This window comes from Panthera pardus, unplaced genomic scaffold, assembly GCF_024362965.1.
Source record: "Panthera pardus isolate Hobbes unplaced genomic scaffold, ASM2436296v1 HiC_scaffold_13, whole genome shotgun sequence".
Taxonomy (NCBI): Eukaryota; Metazoa; Chordata; class Mammalia; order Carnivora; family Felidae; genus Panthera; species Panthera pardus.
This window is the reverse complement of record NW_026526688.1, coordinates 102,280,051-102,307,205: the sequence shown is the minus strand read 5'-3', so window position 1 is coordinate 102,307,205 and position 27,155 is coordinate 102,280,051. Positions and strand designations below refer to the sequence as shown.

General features: G+C 38.3%; 2 protein-coding genes across 5 annotated transcripts in view; one reads left to right on the top strand and one right to left on the bottom strand.

Annotated features, from left to right (window-relative positions):
* Positions 1 to 20,681, bottom strand: part of SMIM43 (small integral membrane protein 43) — a 44,514-nt gene extending 23,833 nt beyond the window's left edge. For 2 of the 3 annotated variants that reach the window (XR_008421701.1, XR_008421700.1), the window contains exons 1-2: positions 20,572 to 20,650; positions 3,064 to 3,159 (exon numbers count right to left, since the gene is read on the bottom strand). The gene's annotated coding sequence lies outside the window, so the exon portion shown is untranslated. Of the gene's footprint in view, positions 1 to 3,063; positions 3,160 to 20,571 lie in introns of all 3 variants that reach the window. The other variant, XR_008421702.1, reaches the window with a different exon arrangement.
* A 48-nt stretch (positions 20,682 to 20,729) lies between these two features.
* EXOSC9 (exosome component 9) overlaps positions 20,730 to 27,155 on the top strand; it is a 12,205-nt gene continuing 5,779 nt past the window's right edge. For both annotated transcript variants that reach the window (XM_019418868.2, XM_019418881.2), the window contains exons 1-7: positions 20,730 to 20,845; positions 21,189 to 21,283; positions 22,198 to 22,317; positions 22,431 to 22,533; positions 23,434 to 23,571; positions 25,124 to 25,206; positions 26,803 to 26,935. In XM_019418868.2, the coding sequence (XP_019274413.1) occupies positions 20,780 to 20,845; positions 21,189 to 21,283; positions 22,198 to 22,317; positions 22,431 to 22,533; positions 23,434 to 23,571; positions 25,124 to 25,206; positions 26,803 to 26,935 (738 nt within the window). In that variant the 5' untranslated portion in view covers positions 20,730 to 20,779. The remainder of the gene's footprint in view (positions 20,846 to 21,188; positions 21,284 to 22,197; positions 22,318 to 22,430; positions 22,534 to 23,433; positions 23,572 to 25,123; positions 25,207 to 26,802; positions 26,936 to 27,155) is intronic.

Genomic DNA, 27,155 nt, shown 5'->3' with positions numbered 1-27,155 from the left:
TATAGACCAATTAACAAGCACTTTCACATACATAACCTAATTTGATCCCAAATACAATCTTCAATTTAGAACAAAGTGCTTTCTGCAAAGAGCACAAATTCAATTTCACCAATGTGAAGAGACACGAGTATAGCTTCCTGAATTGTTTTCAAAGATGAGCATACTCTAAGTCCAAAAAGTCATTTGGAGCTATTTTCAAATTTAACAACATCAATATTATTCATTCAAATATAGTTTGTTGTTATATTCCAGAAGATTTTAGGAAAAAAACATAATAAAGTAGTGGTTTGGGGTGGATTGGTTTTATTGTTAAATCATAAAAATTTAGATCTGGAAAATATGTTAATAAAACTATGTTGAAAGAGGCCAAACAACCTGTTTAAGATAGATTCACAAACCAAACCACAAACAGAATAATCTGATAAATCAACAAAAGGTTTTTAAAGGTCTAATTGCACATGTACTGTCTCAGGTTCTAAGTAAAGAAATAAAAACCCTTGCTATTAACTCTCTATCTGTGGTGTTCTCAGTTCATCCTTTATGTATCAGATAAAATAATAAACAATAAAAGATGCATCCCATCTTTAAGGAATATTTATTTTCTGCTTACGAAGAGACTAAAGTGAGAGATGAAAGAAACAGGTAACATTTACAGGGCAAAAGATGGAAAAGAGCTATATAATTTAATATTGTATGTCTCAAAGTGATGTGAACAAGCACAGTGAGGTGGGATTAGTAAAATAAAACTAAGAGAAACATTAATTTCAAGGCTTTGTAGTTGGTTCGTTTTGGACCCACCAGTTTTTATTGAGCTGCCAAAAAAAAAAAAAAAAAAAAAAAAGACTGCAAGCAGGTGTCTAGAACAAAAAGGCATTGGGGAAAAAAAGCAATGAAGAAGGCGCCTGTAGAGATGTGACACTTAGTGGCCGTTCTACGCAGAGGGTCTGTATGAACTACAGATAAGGAATCGATATACTAAATACTGATATTTCATCCCTCCTCCAGGAAGTTGCTCATTCATATTTAGACAAGTTTATTTTCAAGGGATCATATCTGGTAAATTGGACTACTTAATCTTCTTTGGAAAGCCTGGTGGATTGTTGAGGTTCTACCAACATGTCTTCCTGAAACTCAAGAAGCCCTCTTCTGGACCAGAAGTCACACAAGAGACTTGCAGTTTTGTTTTGTTTTAATGTTTATATATTATTGAGAGAGGGGCAGAAAGAGAGGGAGACACAGAATCTGAAGCTGTCAGCACAAAGCCTGATTGGGGCTGGAACTCACAAACAGAAAGATCATGACCTGAGCCTAAGTTGGACGCTTAACCAACTGAGCCACCCAGGCACCCCAAGAGGCTTGCAGTTCTAATGAGTTGTTTTTTTGTGCCAAGACTGAGCTGTCACAGAGACGCTAGGAGCCCTGTACTAGGTTCTAAACCTCTTGTGTGGAGCCACCGTGAACTCATGAACAAAGCCCATCTTTGACTTCATTGAAAGTTTATCACTGAGTGTCAAGTACACAGCTCCTCGAGCACAGCAACCTTACCTTATCTGTAACTCACTTAATACAGATTGTGACGACCCCCTCCCTCCCACACAGAGTAGGCATCAGCATGTCACAGCTCTGAGGGCATCTTCTCCATCGCTTATTTCCCACCCCTTCTTGGAAATGGGCTTGCACTGTTCCCTTCACCTCTTTGCTCTACCCACCTACCCACAGTCATTCTCTTTTGGCAGCTGGAAAGGACCTGGCACTCCTGATGTAACTACCAACGGCTTTCTGCTTCACCAAATTGGGTTCTGACACCACGCTCTGTTGCCAAGGGCCCTGCCTCGCTCCAGCTGTTCCCGTATTTCTTCCCCAGTGGCATGACACCCACAGTGAGGGGCGGGGGAGAACTCATCCCCCAGCATCCCTGCTTCTATCCATGGGCTCCACTGGAAGCTCTTAAGTATCCAACACAACTATGTGCTTCTGAGCACAGGGTTTTAACAGAGTTTGGGCTAATCAAATGAGCACAGTTTGTTTTGTGCTTTGGGACAGAATGAACCTTGTTAACTGGTGTCACAAGTCTGGAGCCAAAATAGACATCAGAGCCTGTGGGGAGTAGCCACAGGGTGACAAGGCTGCTTTCTAGGAGTTCAGGTAGACATGAGCCACATGCTTGAACCTGCCACTGGCACAAGTTGCTAGACAGACCTTGTATCTCTCCCTGATTTTGTCTATGGCACATACAACATCTCCACAAAGTTAAGGGGGAAAGAATCCCACCACTCTAAGTATATTCATTGGTTTAGGTTTTATATGATTCTTCCCAGTGCTTATTGCCATGGATTAATTTTTACACAAAGTTAATCAACTGGCTTGTAGGGCCTTCAGAATAAAGCTTAAAGTGTTGCCATTTAAAAGCACTCCATCAACATATACCCTGATCACCTTCTCTGTGAAAAGCAGAGCTTCAAACTGCCTGCTGAAAATCTGATTGCCAAAATATTGACTAATCTCTTACAGAAAAATAGAATGCACTGAGCAGCTTGTGAAATACAATTTGGATGGCTAAATATGTTGTGGGTTTTTTGGGATTCTGTAAAGATTTCCAATTCTGAACAAATTTCTTTATGCATCTTAAATTAATGGCCTGGCTCTATGAAACTTGGTACTTTGCCTCACCTCAACTGACTTTAGTATTCTTCATATTATTGTAGATGATGAAAACACCATCTGTCCTTGAGAAGGCTTTGAAACTATTTTGAATAAAGAAGGGTAGTTTCATTGAAGTTTTACATTATTTATATAATGTTGGCAAAGGATCTGAAAAAATAATTTTAACAGTTTTATCATAAAAAGGATGCATGGTTATTTAAAATGAAATGATATTTTCTAATTTAAAGATTTTAAAACTTTGTTTCAGAGAACCTGAAGCCTCAAACTTGAAGTCTGTCATAATCATGTTAGTGATTCTTTTATGCAAAATATGATTAGTAATATATTTTGTTAGACATAGTGAATACTCACAGCTCTCCTACCAAGCAGGAGAAAGCATCAAATTAATAAATGTCTTACCTTTGGTAAGTTACTTCATTTATGTAAGCATCAAAATCCTCATCTACTTAGGGTTGTTGGGAAAAGCACATGTATGGAAGTTGCTTTGAACAGTGTCTGGAACACAGTAGGAATGCAGATGTGACTGTGAAGATTACTCCTGCTAACCAGGTAAATACACTTCCATTTTCATCCTGGTCTTGATTTTCTCTCACTTATTAAATATTGACTAAGTATGTGCTATGTTTCGGGCTCAGGCGCTGTGCATAGAAAAGTGAATGAAACAGATTCTCCTCATGGAGCTTTAGGAGTGACACATCCAGGCAAACAGACCACTTAAAATGCATGCCATAAGTGCTCTAGAAGCATAGAGTGGGGACTCGGCCCAGTCTGGGGTTTCAGGAAAGACTTCTTCCTGAAACATGAAGAATGGTTAGGAGTTGGCCAGATAGATGTGGGGGAAAGTATTTCGGGCAGAGAGTATCCCAATGAAAATGCCTGGAGGTGAGAGAGAACTTGGAGCCTTTGAGTAACAGAAAATAATTCAATAAAGTTGAAGATTAGATTTAAAAAAGTGTTTACAGATGGGACTGGGAAATTAAACAGGGACTAAATTATAAAAGGTATTGTAAACCATGGTGTAGAGTTTGGAATTTATCTTAAAGCAACATGAAATCATAGAAGAGCTGTATGTAAAACAGCATGGTTGGCTTTTCTTTTAAAAATTTTTTTCTTCATGTTTATTTACTTTTGAGAGAGAGAAACAGAGACAGAGCATGAGTGAGGGAGGGGAGGAGGGAGAGGGAGGGATGGAGAGAGAGAGAGAGAGAGAGAGAGAGAGAGAGAGAGAGAGAGAGAGAATCCGAAGCAGGCTCCAGGCTCTGAGCCCCAACACAGGGCTCACAAACTCACAAACTGCGAGATCATGACCTGAGCTGAAGTCGGATGATTTACCCACTGAGCCACCCAGGTGCCCCTTGGTTGGCTTTGTTTTAGAAGCATCATACATAATGAGGAAAATGAAGTGGAAGAAAGGAAGACTGGAGACTGGGAGGCTAAGTTAGTAGCCAATACAGTAATTTAGAGAAAAGATGATAGTGACCTGAATTATGGTCATGACAGTGGGACTGGAGAGACCACATGGGTGACATGTTTAGTAGGTAGCCTCAGCTGGAGGAGGTGATTTATGAGAAGAGGTGGGTGTTGTAAGAAAGGAGTCAAGAATGATCCCCTGATTTACTGGCTACTGAGGTGCTGCCACTCACTAGACAGAATGTAAGAAAAAACAAGTTTGGGAAGAAAGATAATGAGTTCAGATGAAGTCACAATGAATTTGAAATGTCTACAGAACATCTAGAGAAATCTAGAATCCAGAAGAGGTCTGGACTGGCACAACAGCTTTGGGAATAATCAGCACATAGCTGGTAATTAAAACGAGGGAATTGGAAAACCAGAGATAGTGTAAAAAGGGAGAAATTCTCTGAGACAGAATTCAATGAAACATTGACACGTGAGAGATGAACTGAGGAAGAGGAATCCCCAAAAGGGACTAAAAAGGAATGGTCAGGGGTGCCTGGGTGGCATAGTCGGTTAAGCATCTGACTATGGCTCAGGTCATGATCTCACAGTTCCTAGTTCCAGTCCCCTCCATTGGGTTCTCTGCTGTTAGCATGGAGCCTGCTTCAGATCCTCTCTCCCCTCTCTCTGCCCCTCCCCAACTTGCACATGTGTGTGGGAATTCTCTCTCAAAATAAATAAACATTTAAAAAATTTAAATCCACAAACACACATGCAGACACATGCATATACACACTCATATGTACTTTATTTATTTTTAAAATGTTTATTTATTTTTGATATAGAAAGAGCCAGCAAGGGAGGGGAAAAGAGAGGTGGACAGAGGATTGAAGGCAGGCTCCCTACTGACAGCAAAGAGCTCAATGCAGGGCAGAACTCATGAACCATGAGATCTGATCTGAGCCGAAGTGGGATGCTCAACAAACTGAGCCACCCAGGCGGCCTCACATGGACTTTAAATCCTCAAATAATAGATTAGTTTTCCTCTAAGATCCACTAAGTTCTACTCTGTCTTGTTTTCCTTCTCTTACCACCCCCATCCTCTGTAGTTACACTACAACTCATCCTCACTTCTCAGCAGACCAAACTAAAGGAAGAAAGAGAACAGGGAGTGGGTGCAAACTCAGGTTCTGTTACCAAAGCTAAACCATTGTCCATGTGCCCTGATTGTAACTATTGTACCAAAACTTCCCAATGGAAGCAACTTATTACCATTTTAAGTGTACATTGTAGAAATGAAATACAATTTGACCAACTTAAGTTATGAAGTTTAATTTTCATCTCCTAACAATGTCATTGACCTTTAGAAAGTTTAAGAAGGGAGACCACACACTATACATTTCAATATTTCAAAACTTTCACTACTACCTCTTGCTACAGACTATACGTCTAGAGAGAAAACAAAAGCATGCATAGCTTAATTTCTTTTCTATATTTAAATAATCAGAAATCATTTATTAAGAACAAATGCAGTTGGAAAGGTTTGCTGCAAAGAAAAATGACCTATTTTTAAGGTCCAACTATAAGTCAGAAATTCAAATGTCTAAAATATCTAATTGGTCAAGGGGTTGAATGTACAAAAATTTTGCATTTTTAGTTTTTCTTTACTCTTTTAAAACATATGGTTTAGTTAAAAGAAATAGGATTTATTTAGATAGCAGAAGAATGTCAGATTATATGACTCATATCCTACCTAAATTTTCCTGTTGGAAAATTTCCTCTAACAGATGAGTAATCTAATTTTATGCTGGATCAGCCCCACAATCTGATACAGTTATGGGTTTGAAATAGAAGTGATTTGCTAGTTGTGTGATTCAAATGCTTTTCTAGTATAATGCAGTCATCCCATTACTTTAACAAAAAATTGAAACTAGGTAGAAAATTTCTAATGGTCTTTATCACTAATGAAGCATGTCAGTAATGTAAACTAGATTCTCATCTTGAAAAGAACTAGAAGTTCCCCAAGTTCCAAAAATGCAAAGAAGGCAAATATGTAAATGATGAGCTTGACACTGATTGCAGGCAAAATTCTAAAATAGATTCTCAAACAGATGGTTTGTGGGCATTTAGAAACATAAGAGGTGACCATCAGGAGCCAGCATGGGCTCAGTACAAACAAATTTTGCCAGGTAATCCAATAGAGTTATTAGACTACAATGGATTTGCAAAGTTGATGTAATATATACAAGGTTACCTAAAAGGTAAAAAACAATTGAATTATTCAGCCATAATAAAGTATGCATATAGATTAGTTACTATGATATAATTTACTATGACTTTGCATAATCAATCATTCAACAAATATTTATTGAGCACTTACTTAGCATCTTGCACTTTGCCAAGGGCTTATACACAACCTCTTTTAATACAGTTCTGCCTATGAGGTAGGAGCTGTTATTACAGAGGCAGTAGAGTATAAGGGTTTTAAGTACACAGACTTGGAGCCACAGAATCTATTCAAATCCTGACTCTGTCACTTACATGGCTGTGTGACCATGAGAAAGTCACTTGATCTTTTCCTCAGTTTGCTCATTTGTAAAATGGGAATGATAATAGTAACCATTTTGTAAAGGGATTGTGAAGATTGAATGAGCTAATGTATGTAAACATCTTAGAAAAGTATCTGACACATCATAATAAATGCTACTAGAGTATCAGTTATAACAACTCCATTTTAGAAAAGTAGGTTGATGTGTTCAAGACACCACTGTTTCCCAAGCCAGGATCTAAACCCAAGGCTGCCTGATGCCAAAGTCCATGCCCTGAATCACTATAAAAATTACATTTTAAAAAAAATGTGTGACTTTCTTAGATGATTTCAAAGAACCCCTGACACCTACTTCTTTATACCTCTGTTTTAACAATGTATATTATAACTAAGGTGTCTGGAAAGATATTTCTGGGCTCCTGTGCTGAAACTTTTCTACAGGCCAGGAAAGCTACTTAGGAAATTGGGTTTACAAATTTGAAGGCTAGAGTCCTCATGTTATAAAAGGCAGATCGTTTTACCTCTGGAGAATGATTTTCTTCATAAAGAATAAATATTGTAATCAAGGAAACTCATTAAGAACAGTAGCTAATGTTTATTATTGCTAAGTATGCTTAGGCCTGTTCTAAGTGCTTTTCACACGTTATTTAACCCCCATGACCACTTTACAAGGATGTAATTATTAGCCTCATTTTTTTTTTTTTTTTTTTCAGAGAGGTTTACAACTTGCCCAAGGTCACCCAGCTAATAAGCTACAGAGCTGGAATTTAAATCAGGAGGTTGGCTCTGGAACCTAGGCTTTTCAAATTCCCTCTTATAAAATCATGTCCAGCTGTGTATAGTACACACCATAGAACCTCAAAGAAGTCGTTTGTTTCCAGCAATCTCCCTCACAGCCTATTTGGTCATTTGGCATAATTAAGTCCACTTACTTACTCATCCATTCCCCACATTTCCAGGTTTCCTCAAATGCCTACTCATCAGAGATGCCCCTTCTTGAGTATGTTATCTGCATAGTAACATTCTGGCCACTCTCTCTCATCCAAACCTACTACTTGTCATCGACAGGCATTATTCATTTGCTTGTTTGTTGATTATTTCCTGTCCACTCATCTGTATAACATAAGCTCCAGGGAACTTTGTCTACCTTGTTTACTACATTATTCCAGAGCTTAGAATAGAGCCTGGCACATACCATGCTCACAAAAATATTTACATAAATGACTAAATTCTTTCAGATTCTTACTTGCTACATAATCTAATTTTTATTAGTAATATCAGAAACAAAAATAAAAGAAAAATGTCACCATCAAACATAATACACAATCTCTGTTAATTTTGGCCTTCATATCTAGTCTCTGTTTATAAGCAGATACTGTTATTCCTTTTTACAAGTAGGTACTCATGAGAGAGATTCCAACATGCATCTGCCTTTTCAGAGAATATTATCAGATCCGATAAAAATCCACAGCTGGTGGGGCACCTGGGTGGCTCAGTCGGTTGAGCATCCGACTTCAGCTCAAGTCATGATCTCATGGTCCATGAGTTCAAGCCCCACATCGGCTCTGTGCTGACAACTCAGAGCCTGGATCATGAGTCAGATTCTGTGTCTCCCTCTCTCTCTGCTCCTCCCCCACTCACACTCTGTCTCTGTCTTTGAAAAAATGAATAAATCTAGGACACCTGGGTGGCTCAGTCAGTTAAGCCTCCGACTTCGGCCTCCGGTCATATCTCACAGCTCGTGAGTTCGAGCCCCGTGTCGGGCTCTGTGCTGACAGCTCAGAGCCTGGAGCCTGCTTGGGATTTTATGTCTCTCTCTCCCTCTGCCCCTCCCCTGCTCATGCTCTGACTCTCTCTGTCTTTCAATAATAAATGAATGTTAAAAAAAATTTTTTTTAAATGAATAAGTGTTTAAAAAAATTTTTTTTTAAATCCACTGCTGAATGGATTTTTGCTTGTCAATGACTTTCAAAAACTACATGTTCAGGGGCCCCTGGGTGGCTTAGGTGAGCATCCGACTTCAGCTCAGGTCATGATCTCATGGTTTGGTGGGTTCGAGCCCCACGTCAGGCTTTGTGCTGACAGCTCAGAGCCTGGAGCCGGCTTCAGATTCCGTGTCTTCCTCTCCTTGCCCTCCCCCCGTTCTCTCTCTCTCAAAAATAAATAAAGATTTTAAAAACTTAAAAAAAAACACCACATGTTCAGGCTCAGTTTTTTTCTTTTAAGTAAAAGCAAAGTTGGTCAAGGCTTTTACATCTGCATATTAGAAGTCATTTTACCCTGAGGCACCTGGGTGGCTCAGCCGGTTAAGCTTCCGGCTTCAGCTCAATTCATGATCTTGCAGTTCATGGGTTTGAGCCCTGCATCGGGCACTGTGCTGACAGCTCAGAGCCTGGAGCCTGTGTCTCCCTCTCTCTCTGCCCCTCCCTGCTCATGCTCTGTCTCTGTCTCTCTCTCTCAAAAAATAAATAAACATTAAAAAATTTTTTGAAAAGAAAAAAGTCATTTTACCCTACATTTTATATTGCCAGAGATGAAAATTAGAGTCCTAATCCAGTAGTACTTAACTATAGCAAGATTCTTGAGATACAAACCATGCTTTCTTTTCAGTTAACCTCTTAGAGATCAACAAAAATTTAGTGGTCACTAAAGAAAGCACACAGATACAGAATTAACATTTATGTGCTACAAATTCCTTCACAAAATATTTTGGCACCATTTTGATAAACTCAGAGGTTGTAAAAATGTTAAATATAGATTTTCCTTGAACTATCAACAAGACGAGACTAGGTCAGTGGAAATATGAAATCCACTTAGGTATGAAATGCTTACCTAAGAGTTTGTGCTAGAAATTGCATTAGCTTTTTATTACTTCTTAACAATACACATTTATTATCTCACAGTTTCTGTGAGTCAGGAATCTGGGTACAACTCAGTTGGGTCTGCTTAAGGCTGCAATCAAGACCAGCCAGGGCTGAGGTCTTATCTGAAAGCTCAACTTGGGAAGGCTCTGTTTCCAAGCTCACTTATGTGATCACCAGCAGTATTTAATTCCATCTGGGCTGTGGAATGTGGGCTTCAATATCCATAAGGCTGTTGGCTGGAGGACCCTTACTTCCTTGCCATATGGGCCCCCCTAACATAGAAACTTGCTTCATCAAAGTCAACAAGGAAAGGAAACTGCTAGGAAGATGGAATTTATATTCTCTTGTAATCTACTCACAGGGGTATCATTTCCTCAATGTTAAGGTAGTCTATTTGTTCAAGGCAAGTCCCTCAAAGGGAGAGAAGTATATAGGCCTTGAATACCAGAAAGTGGGGATCAATGGGGGCTATCTTTGAGGCTGCTTATCACTGAATTACTATCTCAAAATAATACTTTATTGCTTGTTAAAGAGACATGCTCATACGAAACCCCCTTCTTGTCTTAGCTGTCCACTATTAACTCTCTTGAGAGTCACCATCATCTGGTATTCTCCCACTTCTGCTGAAGCTGCTGCTTCTGAAACAATCTAAGACTTCCTAGGCAACTTTAGGTAGAAGTAAACAAGGTGAAAACAAGAAATAAAGTAGACTCTTTTCCTCTTAAATCATTAATTTGAATAAAGAGTTGATCTATTATATAGGTGCAGCATCCCTGGACTTTAGGGCCAAAGGAGAGTAGCTAAGGTTGTACAAATGACATATTCTGTAAGAGTCTCTCAATCAAGAACCAACATCACTTTTGCACGTACAAGTTCTCCTACTGGTTATTAATAAAAGCTAAATTGCAATTTCACTCCTGTCTGTATGCAAGCATTGGGATTGCAGTTAGATCTCATCATGCCTCTTTGCATTAATGAGCCCTACTTCATGACTGGACTTCTAATTGCATGTCAAGTCTGAGCAGAAGAAATTGAGTTTGGGTAAACTAATAATATCAGCTTTCTTCTCTATGTACAGTCTCTCTTTGAACAATGCAAGGGTTAGGAGTGCTGACCGCCCCCCCCCCCACCACACTGTCGAAAATTTGCATACAACTTTTAACTCCCCAAAACTTTACTACTAATATCCTACTGCTCACCAGAACCCTTACCAATAACATAAACTATAGACTAAATATATTTTTTGTGTTATATGTATTATATACTGGATTTTTAAAACAAAATAAGCTAGAGAAAATAAAATATTAAGAAAATACATTTACACTACTGCATTGTATTTATCAGAAAAAAAACCACATATAAGTCAACCCATATAGTTCAAACCCATGTTATTCAAGGATCAACTGTAGACATCAATGCAATCATGAGAGGGAAGTTAAGATCCTCACCAAAAGAAGAAAATAAATTGATTCACTGTTAAGGTGAAGATAATACACTTGGCATAGAAGTGGATTCCCATTTATAAGAAGCAGCACAGGGTAGTGGTTATAAATACAGTCACTTGAGATAGAGTGCCTGCAAATGAATCCCGGTTATATGAATTACTAGCTGCGTGACCCTCAGCAATCAATCTCAGCAATCAAATCTTGGATTTCCCCATCTGTAAAACAGAGATAATATTTTCACCTACTGCATAGGGTAGTTATTAGGATTAATATTTATAAGTGCTTAAATCAAGACCTGGCACACAGTAAGTGCTACATGCATGTTTGTTAAATAAAAGAATATCTTTTAAGTTTTTACATCATGTGACTTCCAGTTTCTGGTCTAGCACACAGTCATCTTGGAAATGATCACTCCTGTCCACAGGAAAAGAAAAAAGCTGAACAAACTAAAAACCAACAACTTTCTTAGATGTGTCAGAGAAGTGAGGTCACAGAACAAACCACTGCCGCAAAATCTAGAAAGGCAGACAGGCAGATACAGAGAACCACAACTTACCAGAACAGAAACTCACACTTAACAGAAATCTCCACAGGAACCTTTGTGGTAGGAAACCTAAGCTGTAATAGACTAATTGTTGGAGTTTAGGGTAGACAAGTCTGAGAGTTAAAAACTCCAGTTGGGGGCCACTCATAGGATGACTCCCACTCTTTTGTAAGTTTTACCTCCAAAAGCCCTACCAGACTCTCACAGTGAGGTTTGGGAAAAAACTTTTCTCATGCTTCTGGCAAGGGGAGGGAAACAGTAGCCATTTTGATATAGGGCAGAACACTCTGCTCTTCTTAATAAGTCCTGCCATAAGAGAAACTATGTCACCAGAGCCCAAAAGACTGGGGTTTTGCCAGAGCCTACCTGACCTAGGAGAAAAAAAGACCCAACTCCATTCCCCACTAGTTTTCCTGTCTTACCTAAGGAAGGTGGGGGTGAGAAACTGAGAACCACTTGTAAAGGTCATATCCCAGGCTCACTGAAAGAGTGGGACCAAATCATAGGACTATAGAATGCTTCCCCTTCCCTACAGCTCACCAACACTGAGGGCCTATCGACTCCAGTTCCTTTTATCCAGTACGTGATGTCTGGTTTTCAAAAAAAAAAGTTACAAGGCACACTAAAAAAATATATAGTTTGAAAAGACAGCAAACATCAGAACCAATAGCAGATATGGCAAGGATGTTGGAATGATCAGACCAGGAATTTAAAATAGTTATGATTAACATGCTAAAGGCTTTAATGGAAAAAGTAGACAACACTTAAGAACACAGGAGACAATCTAGATGACCTTGGGTTGGAGAGGATGACTTTTAGATAGAATGCCATAGACACAATCCATAAAAGAAACATTGACAAGTTGGACTTCATTAGAATTAAAAGCTTCTGCTCTGTGGAAGACACAGACAGAATAGAATGAGAAGACAAGCCACAGACTGGGAGAAAATATTGCAAAAAACATACCTATCATCCAAAATATACAAAGAACACTTAAAAACTTTTTTTTTACAAAGAACTCCTAAAACTCAAGAGTAAGAGAATATAAAACTCAACTTAAAAGTGGACAAAAGATATGGACACCTTAGCAAAGATTTGCAGATGGCAAGTAAGCATATGTATTTGCTCAACATATGTTAATATCATATGCCATGAAGGAATTGCAGATTAAAATAACAAGGTATCACCATACACCTATTAGAATGGTCAAAATCCAAACACTGACAAAAGCAAATGGTGGTGCAGATGTGGAGCAACAAGATCTCTTATTCATTGTTGGTTGGAATGCAAAATGGGATAGCCACTCTGGAATACAACCTGACAGGCTTCTTACAATGCTGAACATATTCTTACCATGTGATCCAGCAATTGTGCCCTTTGGTATTTACCCAAATGAGTTGGAGACTGATGCCTACACAAAAACCTACAGTGAATGTTTATAGTAGCTTTATTCGTAACTGAAAACTTGGAAATCAAGATGCCCTTCAATAGGTGAATGGATAGACAAACTATGGTACATCCATAAAATGGATTATTCAGTGATAAAAAGAAATGAGATATCATGCCACAAAAAGACACAGAAGAACCTTAAATGCATATTGCTAAGTGAAAGAAGCCAATCTGAAAAGGTAACATACTGTATAATTCCAACTACATGACATTCTGGAAGAGGCAAAACTGTAGAGGCAGTAAAAAGATCAGTGTCTGCCACGGGTTAGGGGAGAGGGAGGCATGAATAGGTGGAGCACAGATGATTTTTAGGGCAATGTAAGTATTTTGCATGATACACTATTAGCGAATACATGCCATTATACATCTGTCCAAACCCATAGAATGTACACTACCAAGAGTCAAGTCTAATGTGAATTATGGACTTTGGGTGATAATGATGTGTCAACGTTCGTTCATCAATTGTAACAAATGAAGCATACTGATGGGGGATGTTGACTGTGGGGGAAGCTGCATGTATGTGGCAGGGGTGGGAAAGGAGGGGTGTATGGGAACTCTGTATTTTCCACTCAGTTTTGCTGTGCTCTAAAAAATGTCTATTGATTTTTTAAAATCTATGCTGTTGAAATATAGCTCAAGTTTAGATTGTAATTGAAATCTCTCCTATAACATCAGTGAAGAGCAAGTTGGAAATCTTTGCATGGCAGCACAACTTTGCTGGCACCAATCATACTGCCTAGCACATATTAGGAATTCCATAATTCCTTTTCTGCCTCCACTTCACTCCAGAAATCTGTAAGCCCTCAGCAGTGTCACCTGGGGGAGGGGAGTGGATGACAGCTGTAAGCACATTTGACGTAAAACAGATTGGGAATCCCAGAGCTATGGACAAGAACGAGCTAACCTCTTCAAGAAATTTAGATCAGTGCTTCTCCAACTTTAGTGTGTATAAAAATCATCTGGAGGAATTTTTTTTTTTAAATAAAAACTGTACAATCCCTCCTGCAGTTTCTGATTCAGTAAGTCTGGGGTGGAAACTAAGAATTTGAATTTTCAGCTGGACCCTGGTGATGCTGATGCTGATGGTCAGTGGATCATGTTTAAAAGTTGCAAGAATTTGTATGTTTTTTTTTTCATTTTTATTTTTTACTGTTTATTTATTTTTGAGAGAGAAAGAGAGAGAGAGAATGTGAGCAGGGGAGGGGCAGAGACAGAGAGGGAGACACAGAATCCAAAGAAGGCTCCAGGCTCTGAGCTGTCAGCACAGAGCCCAATGATGGGCTGGAACTCACAAGCTGTGAGATCATGACCTGAGGCTAAAGTCCGATGCGCTTAACCGACTAAGCCACCCAGCTGCCCCTGGATGGTTTTTAAAGATGAAGTCAGCTCAGCAAACATTCTGGAATTTATAAAGGAGGAGTTTGGGACCAGAAATCTGGCTGAAAGGGACTAAGGAACTCCTCAAAAGGGTGAATTTGTTTGGCAAGCACACTGTACTTTGAGACTTTAGATGGATTGAGTTGATGAAAACTGAGAGAAGGCCTAAGAAAATTCAGTCTATGTTTTGTTTTGCTCTCAGGGAGTTATAACAATATTTGGGTCCTCTTAGAAAGGGCATGTGCTGTGTGGGTCACCATAGATCTATTACTTCCTATGGTCCTCTAACCGATCAGCTTCACTCATTTATAATCTGCCTGGACCTTGAAGTCATTTGACTTTGCAATCCTGTACTAGATAATCTTTCAGACCCCCACATAGCTTTAAAATTATTAGATGTTATCTGTAGACTTCCCCTTTTTGTGCCAGAGAGGAAGTTCCTAACATAATATTGGCACATTGGCACATAACATTTTTAACTATAAATCCTCACACTGCAATGAGGAATTTTCAGGTAAAATTTGCTTCATGAATATTATAATTTCTTATAACAATATAACATAATAAATAGTCATCTTCCTTTAGGAAAACTTCATGTATACGGGGCACCTGGGTGGCTCAGTCAGTTGAGCATCCAGCTTCGGCTCAGGTCATGACCTTGTGGTCTGTGAGTTCAAGCCCTGTGACAGGTTCTGTGCTGACAGCTTGGAGCCCGGAGCCTGCTTCGGATTCTGTGTCTCCCTCTCTCTCTGCCCCTCCCCCGCTCATGCTCTGTCTCTGTCAAAAATAAATAAACATTAAAAAAAAAAGAAAACTTCATATATAAAACTAGAGGTAGAAATTAATATGTAAGTGAATAAATAAGGCACCTTATAACAGTTTAGGGTTTCCAGACTTAGTAAAAAAATAAATAAATACAAAAAAACCCACAGGATTCCCAGTTACATTTGAATTTCAGATAAACAACAAACAATATTTTAGTATAAGTACGTCCCATGCAATATTTGGAACAAATTGGATACACTTATACTAAAAAAATTATTTGTTGTTCATTGAAATTCAATTGTAACTTAGCACCTACATTTTATCTGACAATCTCTAATAGTTTCCTATTGCTGCTGTAACAAATTACCACCAACTTAATGGCTGGAAGCAACATAAATTTATTATGTTACAGTTCTAGAAGTGAGAAATCTAAGATATATCCACATGGCTACATTCCTTTTGGAGGTTCCAGGGGAGAATCCATTTCCTTGCCTTTTCCAGCTTCTGGAGGCTTCATATATTCCTGCTCATAACCTCCATCTTCAAATCCACCAGTTATAACATCTTCTCTCCTCTCTGATCTCTGCTTCTGTTGTCACATTCTCATATTGTCTCATTCCCTCTCTCTGCCTCTACTGCCTCCTCCCTCTTATAAGCATCCTTGTGATTACATTGGGTCCACATGAATAAAGTCCCCATCTCAAAATCCTTAATTTTGTCACATCTGCAAAATAACTTTTGCCATACAAGGTAACACATTTACAGGTTCTTGGGATAAGGATGAGGATGCCTTTGAGGGGAGGGCATTATTTTGTTTACCATATATCTCACAATAGTTATTGGAGTTACAATGAGTTTAACCCATAATAACAAATTCTACTTTCATTATTTTATCTTATTATTTCTAATTCTACTTAAGATATGATCTTCTTTGTAGAAGTCTAATTGGCACAGAACTTTTCTGGAACATATTTATTTTTTAGACATTAAACCATGTAATTTCCTACAGATTTTTATCAATGAGCATGAATTTTCTTTTTTACAGATGAGAACAGATCAAAGAGCTTTAGCCATTTGCTGAGACAGAGTGATATGCCTAATATCGTTGTGTCCAGGATTACCCACATGTTACAACTATCTGGGTGCAGCATAAATCAAAATGTCCCATTTCTCCTCCCCCCCATTTTGTTGTACTTATATGAAGATATAATTTTTTTATTCCTCTAAAAATACAGAAAAAGCTTAAAATAATATAAGATCATATCTAGATATCTGAGGATAGCAAATGGTAAGAAAAGGAAGCTCTTTTAACTATTCCATAAAAATTAGAGATGAACTTGATAAGTTTTTAAATTTATATTATCAAATTAAAAATATGAAAGGGAAATACATATTACATGTGACTTATAGTGTTCAGTCATTTTTGCCTTTGTTTGGACTGCTATCACCAAAATACCACAGGCTGGGTGGCTTGTAAACAGTAGAAATTTATTTCCCACCATTCTGGAGGCTTAAAGACTGAAATCAGGGTCCTGGCATGGTTGGATGAGGGCTCTCTCTGAGTTGCAGACCTCTTATGGCATCCTTATGTGGTAGAGGAGGCCAGGGAGCTCTGTGGGATCTCTTTATAAGAGTATTAATTCTATTCGTGAGGACTCCACCCTCCCCTTCCAAAGACCCCCACCTCCTCAAATGATCTCCTTTGGGGATTAGGATTTCAACAGATGAATTTAGGGGGGCACAAACATTCAGACCACAGCAGTTGTCAATGCATAAAATCTTCTCACATATTAACTAAGTGGTTTCCAGTTTGAGTCTTGAAAAACAACAACAAATGTCTTTGTTAAAATGTAGTTGAAAGCCAAAATCTCTTCAAAGAAAAAGTTAAATGCATCAGAACGAGAAAAGAAAAACACATTTTAATTTTTACTTTTTGCGATGATAAAAGCTACTCATATACCTTAGAGAAGATCTGGGAAATTCATAAAGAACAAAGTTCAAAAAGAAAAAAAAAAAAAATCCCAGAATCCCACCACCCAGGGATAACCGTCTTAACATTTTGCATTATTTCTTTCCAGGATAATTTCTAGAAAACCAATTTTTATATAGACAAATTGTATAGCAGACCTGTATGGTAAATAAAATTGTAAGATTCCATTTGTTCATTTATTTATCCATCTATCAATTTCTTTCACCAGATGTGCTATGATAGACCATTCAACCACTTACATGGTACACTGCCCATTTCAGTGGGTGCTGTAAAGGTTAATAAGACATGGATTTTTATACTCTAGTAGAAGTATATTTAGTCTGGATTCTTCTGGACACACTAAACCAAAGACCAATTCAAAAGTATTGGCTCATCAAATGGAAAGTCCAAGAACGAGTGCAACTACTCCTACATAAGGGCTCCACTTCTCTCCCTTATCTCTCAGTGTGCTGGCCTCTGTCTGATTTCATTTTCAAACACGTTCTGTTCTCTCCATGTGGTGGCAACACGGCCCCTGACAGTTCTACCCTTGCGTAGTTCTTAGAGTTCATAATCCTAGAGAAGGAAAGACCTACTCTCTCCAAGACTTCACACGTCAAGACTGATGACAGAACTCTGTTCAATCCTGCCTGGGTGAACAGCAAATGAGGAAAAAGGGACGGGGTTTCCATGATTAATAGAGCCTGGTCATACTTATGCCTGCATTAACATTAACACCAGAATAATGTGGGATCAGGAAAATAATGTGGGCATTTCTTCAAAAAATAGAAGGGTGCTGGTCATACAAAGCAACAGATGTCCAATAAAGAGGAAAAGATGTGTATTCAGATATTTTGTTGAAAAACAGGTTATTTTTAGACAGATAATCCAGGTTAATATGCTGATTCAAATGGATTCCTTTTTAAGAGTAGAATGTACAACATTATCTGAACCTCTTTTCAAACTTCAAAAACTTTTTTCCCCTGAAAACATGAAACAAAGTTTCCCTGGGTGTTTCAAAAGTTTGTTGTTGTTTTTGTTTGTTTGTTTGTTTGTTTGTTTGTTTTTACTAACAATGAGGTTATGGGGGTGCCTGGCTGGCTGAGTCGGTAAGTGTCTGACTTCGGTTCAGGTCATGATCTCACAGTTCATGAGTTTGAGCCCCACATCCAGCTCTGTGCTGACAGCTCAGAGTCCGGACTCTGTTTCAGATTCTGTGTTTCCCTCTCTCTCTGCCCCTCCCCCGCTCACACTCTGTCTCACAAAAAATAAACGTTAAAAAAGATTTTTTTTTAATAAAAAAAATGAGGTTATGAAGTAAATGAATTCTGTGATGATATGTAGATGTGAGTGGAGATGGATTATATATCTTTGGACTAACTCCAATAAAAGGCAGATGCTGCAGTGTTAAAGTTACACTAATATGATAATGAAAGAATGGTGGAAATTCTACCAAAGTGGAGGAAAGCAAAGGCAAAGTAATCAAGCAGCAATCTCAGAACAGCAATCTGAGATGGTAAATCTGGGTGGTTTCAAGGGAAGCCCTTACCAAGTCAAAAAAAGAAGGAAACTAGTATTTGAATAGCTATTCTGTTCAAAACACTGTGTTAGATTTTTTTTTTTTTAACGTTTATTTTTGAGACAGAGAGAGACAGAGCATGAACGGGGGAGGGTCAGAGAGAGAGGGAGACACAGAATCGGAAGCAGGCTCCAGGCTCTGAGCCATCAGCCCAGAGCCCGACGTGGGGCTCGAACTCACAGACCCCGAGATCATGACCTGAGCCGAAGTCGGACGCTTAACCGACTGAGCCACCCAGGCGCCCCTGTGTTAGATTGTTTTAACTTTACACAAAGTAATTATTATTTCCAAACAGATATGGAAGCTGAAGCTCACAGATTACTTAACTCATCCAAAGTCCATTTGAACTGAAGTTTACCTGAAGTCGAACTCCATTCTATTTGCACTACCAAGCTGCCCCCCCCAGAAAAGGATAGACTACCTCAATTAAAGGCCCATTTCATTTCTGACAGGAAGAGAAACTAGTAAATGCCCACTAAAAGACCGTAAGGATTTAAATGATGAATTTAGCCAGGAGTTCTGTTGTGAAATTGTGCTATGAAAGAACTTAAGTTGTTAAAAGAACTTGAATGGCCTACACTCTGTAAGCCCCTTGCCTGTTTTGAAAGTCAATCAACTGTCTGAGCACGTGGACATAATTTCTGTCCACTTTCCTCCTTCACAATTCTTGTCTCCAGGCCATGTTAAGCTCATCCTATCTCATTCTTGGCTCATGCTGCTCCTTCTGCTTCAAACACTTTTCCTTTCCTCCAGATGATATCATGGCTGCTCCTTCTCATCACTGAGGATTTACTAAACTCAACTGCCACCTCTACAAAACGACCACTTTCTGCAATTACCCCTATTACTATAGCATCACCATTCTCAGATAGCATTAGTATGTCAACTTGTTTTATTTTTTTGTTTAAGATTTATTGCTTGCCTCCTCCAAAGAGAATATAAATTTGTCGAGGAACAGATTTCTGTCCACCCCAGTTCTGTAACACTTGAATTATTCTTGAGACACAGAAGACCTCACACACACACACACACACACACACACACACACACACACACACACAATGTAACTAATTAATTGAGTACATGGATTGCAAGTGGTACAACTGGGACTACAATGTATCAGTGGTAGCAAAAAACATAAGAGACAAAAGTAGCAGAATGGAGCCTGAAAAGGACAGTGCCCATTACCTCTGAATCGAATGTTAACAAAATAATATGCAAACACTTAAATAGCACTTACTCCATGCCAGGCACTTGTTCTAAGTATTTTACCTGTATTAACTCATTTTTATCCTTCATAATAAATAGGTTTAACACTCCTTTGTTGCAGATGAGTAAAGTGATGCACAAAGGCTAACTTGGCCAGGGTCACAGAACTAGTCAGAGGCAGAATCAGAATTTGAACCTAGGTAGTTTGGAGTTCCTGCTTTTAACTACGCTTCAAAACGCCGAATGGTTGGCGGCACGAGTATCCGGTTCCTCTATGAGCATAAAAATAAGTTTATCCGCTTAAAATACTGGGGAGATTGAAAAAATAAACACATTTTGTTTCAGCTAGTGGTGGTTGTAACACTGTTAGTTACAAGTCGGCAATATTGTCAATTCTTGTCAACTTCTCAAGCCTACCAGATTTCACCTTCAGCCTGCAATAACCCCACCTCACCATCTCAAAGTTTCCTCCCCTCCCTCCTCTCCTCTTACGCCCGTTTATTCCAGCGTTTCTCCACTGAAAATGATACAAGCTCTGCCTCTGCATCTTTCTACTGGCTAAATCTCAACTTCTTCATCTGTAAAATAACAATAATACCCGTCCAGTCTATCCCGCTAGAACTGAAGAAAGGGTGAAATGTGAAAGCCCTCTACTGATATTAATTTCTATCCTTGACCGTTGTTTTCGTGTCCTTTTCTTCCCTACACTTCATGATAAAAGAAACAGACTTTCCCGTTCAGAAACTCGCCTCCTTAAACTCACTTGCTTCTCCTAGCCAGCTCCGCAGGTGCCAACCTCGCTTTGAGCTTGCGCACTAGCGACGGCGGTAGCCTTGGCTTTCCCACCTTCAGCCGCCGAGCTTTGATGACGTAAATTTCCTGCGCGTCCGAGCGAGCCGAGACGCGTGAAGAGGACCAAGTTCAGTTTTCCCGGCGGATTCCGGTGCTAGTGTGTCCTGTGCTCCTACAGCATGAAGGAGACGCCACTTTCAAACTGCGAGCGCCGTTTCCTACTCCGCGCCATCGAAGAGAAGAAGGTAAATGGCCCCGGGGAACTTCGCGGTGCGTGGATGCTCTGGTCGCCCGGCCGCTCCTAGTCTTCCGGCTTAGACGCGCAGAGCTGGCCTTCACAGGCCCAGGGAGCCCCTGGAATGAACCGCCGGTGCGTTCCCCCAATCCCTAAGGCTCTCCCCGCCCCCTCCAGTTCAGTTGAAGGCTGGAGTTACCCCAGCGACTATTAGTGCCGGGGCACGTAGTTTCCACTCTCCTATGGGGAGTGGTTAGTATCCCACGTTTCTCCCAAATGTTTAGCCGTGGCATAAAGTAGCTGCTCAGTAAATATTTGTTGAAATAATAAACGAACGAATGTTGTGCTTACAGCGGCTGGATGGCAGACAAACCTATGATTATAGGAACATCAAGATCACGTTTGGAACAGATTATGGATGCTGTATTGTGGAACTTGGGAAAACAAGGTAACAAAGGATTCAGATTATTTAAAAGCGCAATAGGGAGAAGTTTAAAAGAACCTTATTGTTTGTTGTTTACAAAGCAGCTAAGAAGTGTGGACAGACTTCTTTGTTTCGTTGCCAAGATAAATATATTTTCTTTAATGCAAGAGTTTTTGGGTTTTATAGTTACATTTAAATTTTTAATCATATATTTAAAAAAAATTTTTTTTAATGTTTTTCAATTTTGAGAGACAGACAGAATGTGAGCGGGGGAGGGGCAGAGAGAGGGGGAGAGAATCAGAAGCAGGCTCCAGGTTCTGAGCTGTCAGCACAAAGCCCTATACGGGGCTGGAACTCAGGAACTGTGAGATCATGACCTGAGCTGAAGTGGGACACTTAACCGACTGAGCCACCCAGGCACCCAGTCATATTTTTTGTCACATGAGTGTCACATGGTTTTCTGATCTTTTCAAGTCATATATACAGCCAGCAGTAATTGCCCTGAGTTTGTAGTCCTACTTTTCTCATTTTCCTGACACGAGAATTAGGTTTTTAATACTCGTTTGGAAGCTGTGAGGATATTGGTCAGATGTTAGCCAGATATGCCATATGAAAACTAAGAAATCTCAAGTTTTCATGCCATCTTGTTCAACAGATATTTGTTTTAGAAAAGAGAAGTAAAGATCATTGATCAAAAAATAAAGTGTATATATATATATAGTAATAAGATGTTTTTTCTTGTTATTTTTGGGGGTATGCCAATATGTGTTTATTTTCTGTATATACTCTATTATCTTTATACATAATTTCAACTTCTAATAACATACTGAGTATGTTATCACTCAGAGTAAGATTTAAACTTGGTATCTGTTTTAGGTTTTATTGTTAATTGGAAAGGAGATATATTTAGTTAACAGATTTGTACTTTATCTTTGCAGAGTTCTTGGACAGGTTTCCTGTGAACTTGTTTCTCCAAAACTCAATAGGGCAACAGAAGGTATTCTTTTTTTTAACCTTGAACTCTCTCAGATGGCTGCCCCAGCTTTTGAACCTGGCAGGTATTTAAATCTTCTTTTAAAGCTGCTTTAGCCAGATGAGAACCTAACAGCAAGCTGTTGTTTTAATACCTGGTGTTATATTTCATGACTTTATCCCATTCCTATTTTCATAGGCAGTCAGATCTCTTGGTGAAGTTGAATAGACTCTTGGAAAGATGTCTAAGAAATTCGAAGTGTATAGACACTGAATCTCTCTGTGTTGTTGCTGGTGAAAAGGTGGGGAATATGCCCAAAATTATTAATCTTAGTTGAGTATTGTTGATTCATGGATTCCTGTATCTATACTCTTATTCTCAGCTTCTGTTAATTTAGTTTTATACTGATTCACTTCACTTCAAATGTCCCTGAGTGCTACCCATAGAACTTCATATCATCTCTCTGAAGGGACAATAAACATTGGTGAAAGCATCAACTTGGATGTGTGTAAAAATGTCTTATTCAAAGAACTTGTGGTTTTTCATATATTCTGATTTATTTTCTTATGTTCTTTAAGTGACTTGATAGAAGCAGGTAATGTGTTCCTTTTTCATGAATGAAGAACTGAAGAACAGATTAAATCCTTTTGTATAGGTTTATTGACATAAAGGGTTACATAGGGGGGCAGTGGTAGGCAGACACTGGAAATAATACTCTCAATAAATTGTGCTGCATAATGATTTTAGAACTTTATTCTTGATTAGGGTATTTTGACTATCTTTTTGACTATCTTTGAATAGGATTCTTCCTATTTGGATTACTTGTAGTGTTATTAAAATATTAAATATTTTTGACAACATTAAAATATTGTCAAGAAAACCTAAGAGTTTGAGGTTTTAAAGTTAGGAGACACAGTAAAAACATTTAGGCTTGGGGGTGGGGAAATCTTAGTTTTAATTGTATCGTGGTTCTATTTATTTAGAGTATATATTTTACTGTTGTCAGATGACTCAGAAAAGTGAACAATTGGTACGTCAGATGTTGGCTAGGCTTAACATTTTTTAAGTATTTTTTTATTGATAGGAGTAACTGCATGTTTTAACAGCAAGAGAAAAATTTGCACACAATGTTACTTTTCCTTATATATAGCCACTGGTTGTGATCAGTTAGGATTTATTTTTGTTTTAAATTCACATTCAGGTTTGGCAGATACGTGTGGACCTACATTTATTAAATCACGATGGGAATATTATTGATGCTGCCAGCATTGCTGCAATTGTAGCCTTGTGTCACTTCCGAAGACCTGATGTCTCTGTCCAAGGAGATGAAGTAACACTGGTAAGCTTCCATGATTTGAGCTAAGCTTATTCCTGTCATTGAATGAATATCCTTGAGGTGCAGGCAACTTATTAGTGAATTGTTACTATAGATGGTAATTAGGGATGTCCTAAAATTGATAAGGCCCAAATGATATATGGTCGAAATTGTCCTTGAAATCTCTTAAATCTCTTGTATTAAAGTGTCAATAAAAGCACACCCTATCTTCGTTTCTAGAATAAAACCAGATGACTTTTTCTTGGGATTGAGCATTAGATGAAATAGTTGGCTTAGGGACCATGTGTGTGAAAAACCCATGATTCTCAGCACACTGAGATACTTGTGCTTGTTACTCTGGCAAAAGTCCTTCAGAAACAACTGGAAGGCTTATTAAAACATATGCTAAGCTCTACCCTCAGAAAAGGGGAGGGGTAGGATCTACAAATTTGTACTTCTAACAAAGGTCCCAAGTGATACTAATGCTGCCAGTGTAAGGGCCACATTTTGAAAACTGTTAACTTTTACTATTTCCATTGCCTTTCTCTTTTTTGCTCGATATGTCAACTTCAGTTTCTATGAATTCATGCTGGAATGATAAAGGTACACTGTGGATAGTTTGAGTCTTGAAGTTATGAAAGTAAATATCACATGCATAAATTTCTGAGCAGTCATTCATGTGCTGCTTTTAGGCATTAGACTAGAGGAGACTCTTTAAAGATTTAGAAGTAGAGACAAAGGTTTCTTAACAATAGAGACATGTTCCCTGAGATAAGGGAATTGGTATAAGAAAGTAAAATAGAAAGATTAAAAAGTACTGTAGAGTTATTGCTGGTGGTAAAGTAGAATGGAACAGCCACATTGGAAAAGATTGGCAGTTTCTTAAAAACAAGTGTCAACCTGTACAGCCCAGCAATTCCATACCTAGGAATCTACTCAGGAGGAATGATAATACGTTTTTAGTAAAAGACTTTCATGTGAATGTTCATGGTAGTGTTATTCGTAATAGCCCCAAATCAGAAACAATCCAAATGTTTATCCACTGATAAGTCAAAAAACAAAATGCGGTGTCCATGCAGTATCCATACAGTGGAATACGATTCAGTAAAAAGAACCAGACTGTTGATACGTACTACAAGATGGATGAAACATGCTAACTTCAGAGGAAACTGATGTAAAAGACAAAATTACTTGATTCCACCTAAATGGAAAGCTTGGAGCTGGGAGTAGGAGTGAGAAGTGACTGCAGACAGGCTCAAGGAGATTTGGGAGGTAATGGATAGGTTAAAAAACTGGACTGTGGTGATGTTACATAACTATAAGTTTACTACAAAGTGAGTAGATATATACTTAAAATGAGTGGATTTTATGGTATTTATACCTCAATAAATTTTTTTTGTTTTGTTTTTGCATAAAGTTTTAAGGAACGAGTGGCAAAGTCAAACATAATTGTAAAAGAGTTATTTAAGTACTGAGGATTAAAGGGATTTCATTTTTTATTTTAATATTTGATGTGCCAGATATTTTTTATGTTTATCATTTAGTGACTAATTATTAAACTTCTGTTTCCAAACAGTACACACCTGAAGAGCGTGATCCTGTACCGCTGAGCATCCACCACATGCCCATTTGTGTCAGTTTTGCTTTCTTCCAGCAAGGGTAAGTCTCATTCTTATCGTGGACTGAAATTATAAATGCAGCTAGGACTTTTCTGTTCTGTTCAAATGTGCTATGGACAAATGAACAAATACCTCCTCTAATATTAAAGCACCTTGTAGGTTTTTTTTTTTTTCTTCTTTGTAAGGGCATTAGTTGACAAAGAGCCTTTTCAATAGAATTGACAACACTTTTCATAGGATACTTAAAAATTTACTGCAGGATGGTGGTGCTAGAGATGTACAGGTGTTAGGAGAGTTGTGTGCTAGGCTGTAAGTAGGGAAAATGGGGTGAGAATTACTGTGGATTAATGGAAGACAGAGGACTTTGGAGCATGTTAGAGGAGCATATTAGATGGAGTGGTTATAGCAGCAAGTCATAGGGGGAATGGTTCACAAATGGGGGAAAAAAATCTAGTTTTCTTCATTTCTCTAGTAGTTTCTTCACAACTCACTGCTAATTCTTCCTACAACAGAAAAACTGGAGTTGTAGGTCCATGTAATGGTACCTTTAAATGAAAGCTTGAGCCTTATATCTCTTCAGAAATAAAGGGAGATATAAGTAAGATATAAGAGATATAAGTAAGGTATTTGAATAATTTTATGAATAAAACTAGAGAAAAGCTTTCAACTTTTACTCATTGTAGTGTAGAATTTCATTAGCGGGAAAATAGACTGTCCAGTAGAAATACAACATGAGCCATATATCTAATTTTAAATTTTCCAGTAGCCACATTAAAAGTAAAAGGAAACAGGGTTGCCTGGGTAGCTTAGTCGGTTAAGTGTCCGACTTTGGCTCAGGTTGTGATCTTGCCGTTAGTGAGTTCAAGCCCTGCATCAGGCTCTGTGCTGACAACTCAGAGCTTGGAGCCTGCTTCAGATTTTGTGTCTCCCTCTCAGTTCTCCACCTGCCGCCCGCCCCCCCACTTGCACTCAGTCTGTCTTTATCTCAAAAATAAACATTAAAAAAAAGAAGAAACAGATAAAATTTTTATATATATTTTACTTATATCGAAAATATTAATATATAATATCTTAAAAATTATTCATGAGATGTTTTACATTCTTTTAGCTCTACTAAGTCTTTGAAATCCAGTATTTTTCACTCATGTACATCTCAATTTGGACTAGCTGCATTTCAAAGGCTCAATAGCCACATGTCACTAGAGACCAACATTACACAGTGAGGAAATAGTATTTTTTTAAAGAGACATTAGCAGAACCTGGAAAAACTTCAGAGTATAGGATACCAGGGAGCCTTTAAAATTAACCAAATTAATGTTATCTAAGTTTTTATTAATGAGCCACAAGTCATTTCATCAAAGTGATAGCATTAGGTTTAGAATATATATTATTTAAATAAAACCAATATGAACTTAAGTGGTTTTACTCTAATAGTTACTGATACTCACTTACCATTCATTTTGTCCATTAAAAAGTAGAATTCTCATCTCATTTCATTAAAGTGACTCAAATCCACGGGCTCAGACCTTCACTGTGTTAAACTTTATTAATGCTATCTTTTAAAAATGTTCATTATCTTAAAATTGACAGGCATTCAGCCTCAGATTTGCTTAGGTCTATTTAACATTCATTTCAGTACATATTTATTGGTGGATCCCAATGAACGAGAAGAACGTGTAATGGATGGCTTGCTGGTGATTGCCATGAACAAGCATCGAGAGATTTGTACTATCCAATCCAGTGGTGGGATAATGCTGCTGAAGGATCAAGTTAGTGCTTTGATTAATGTTTTCTTAATAGGTCTTGGGGCACCTGGGTGGCTCAGTCGGTTAAGCATCCGACTCTTGATTTCGGCTCAGGTCATGGTCTTGTGGTTCATGAGCCTGCTTGGATTCTCTCTTCCTCTCTCTCTTTGTCCCTCCCCCACTCTCCATCTCTTTCTCTCTCTCAAAATAAATAGACTTAAAAATTAAAAAAAAAAAAAAAAGA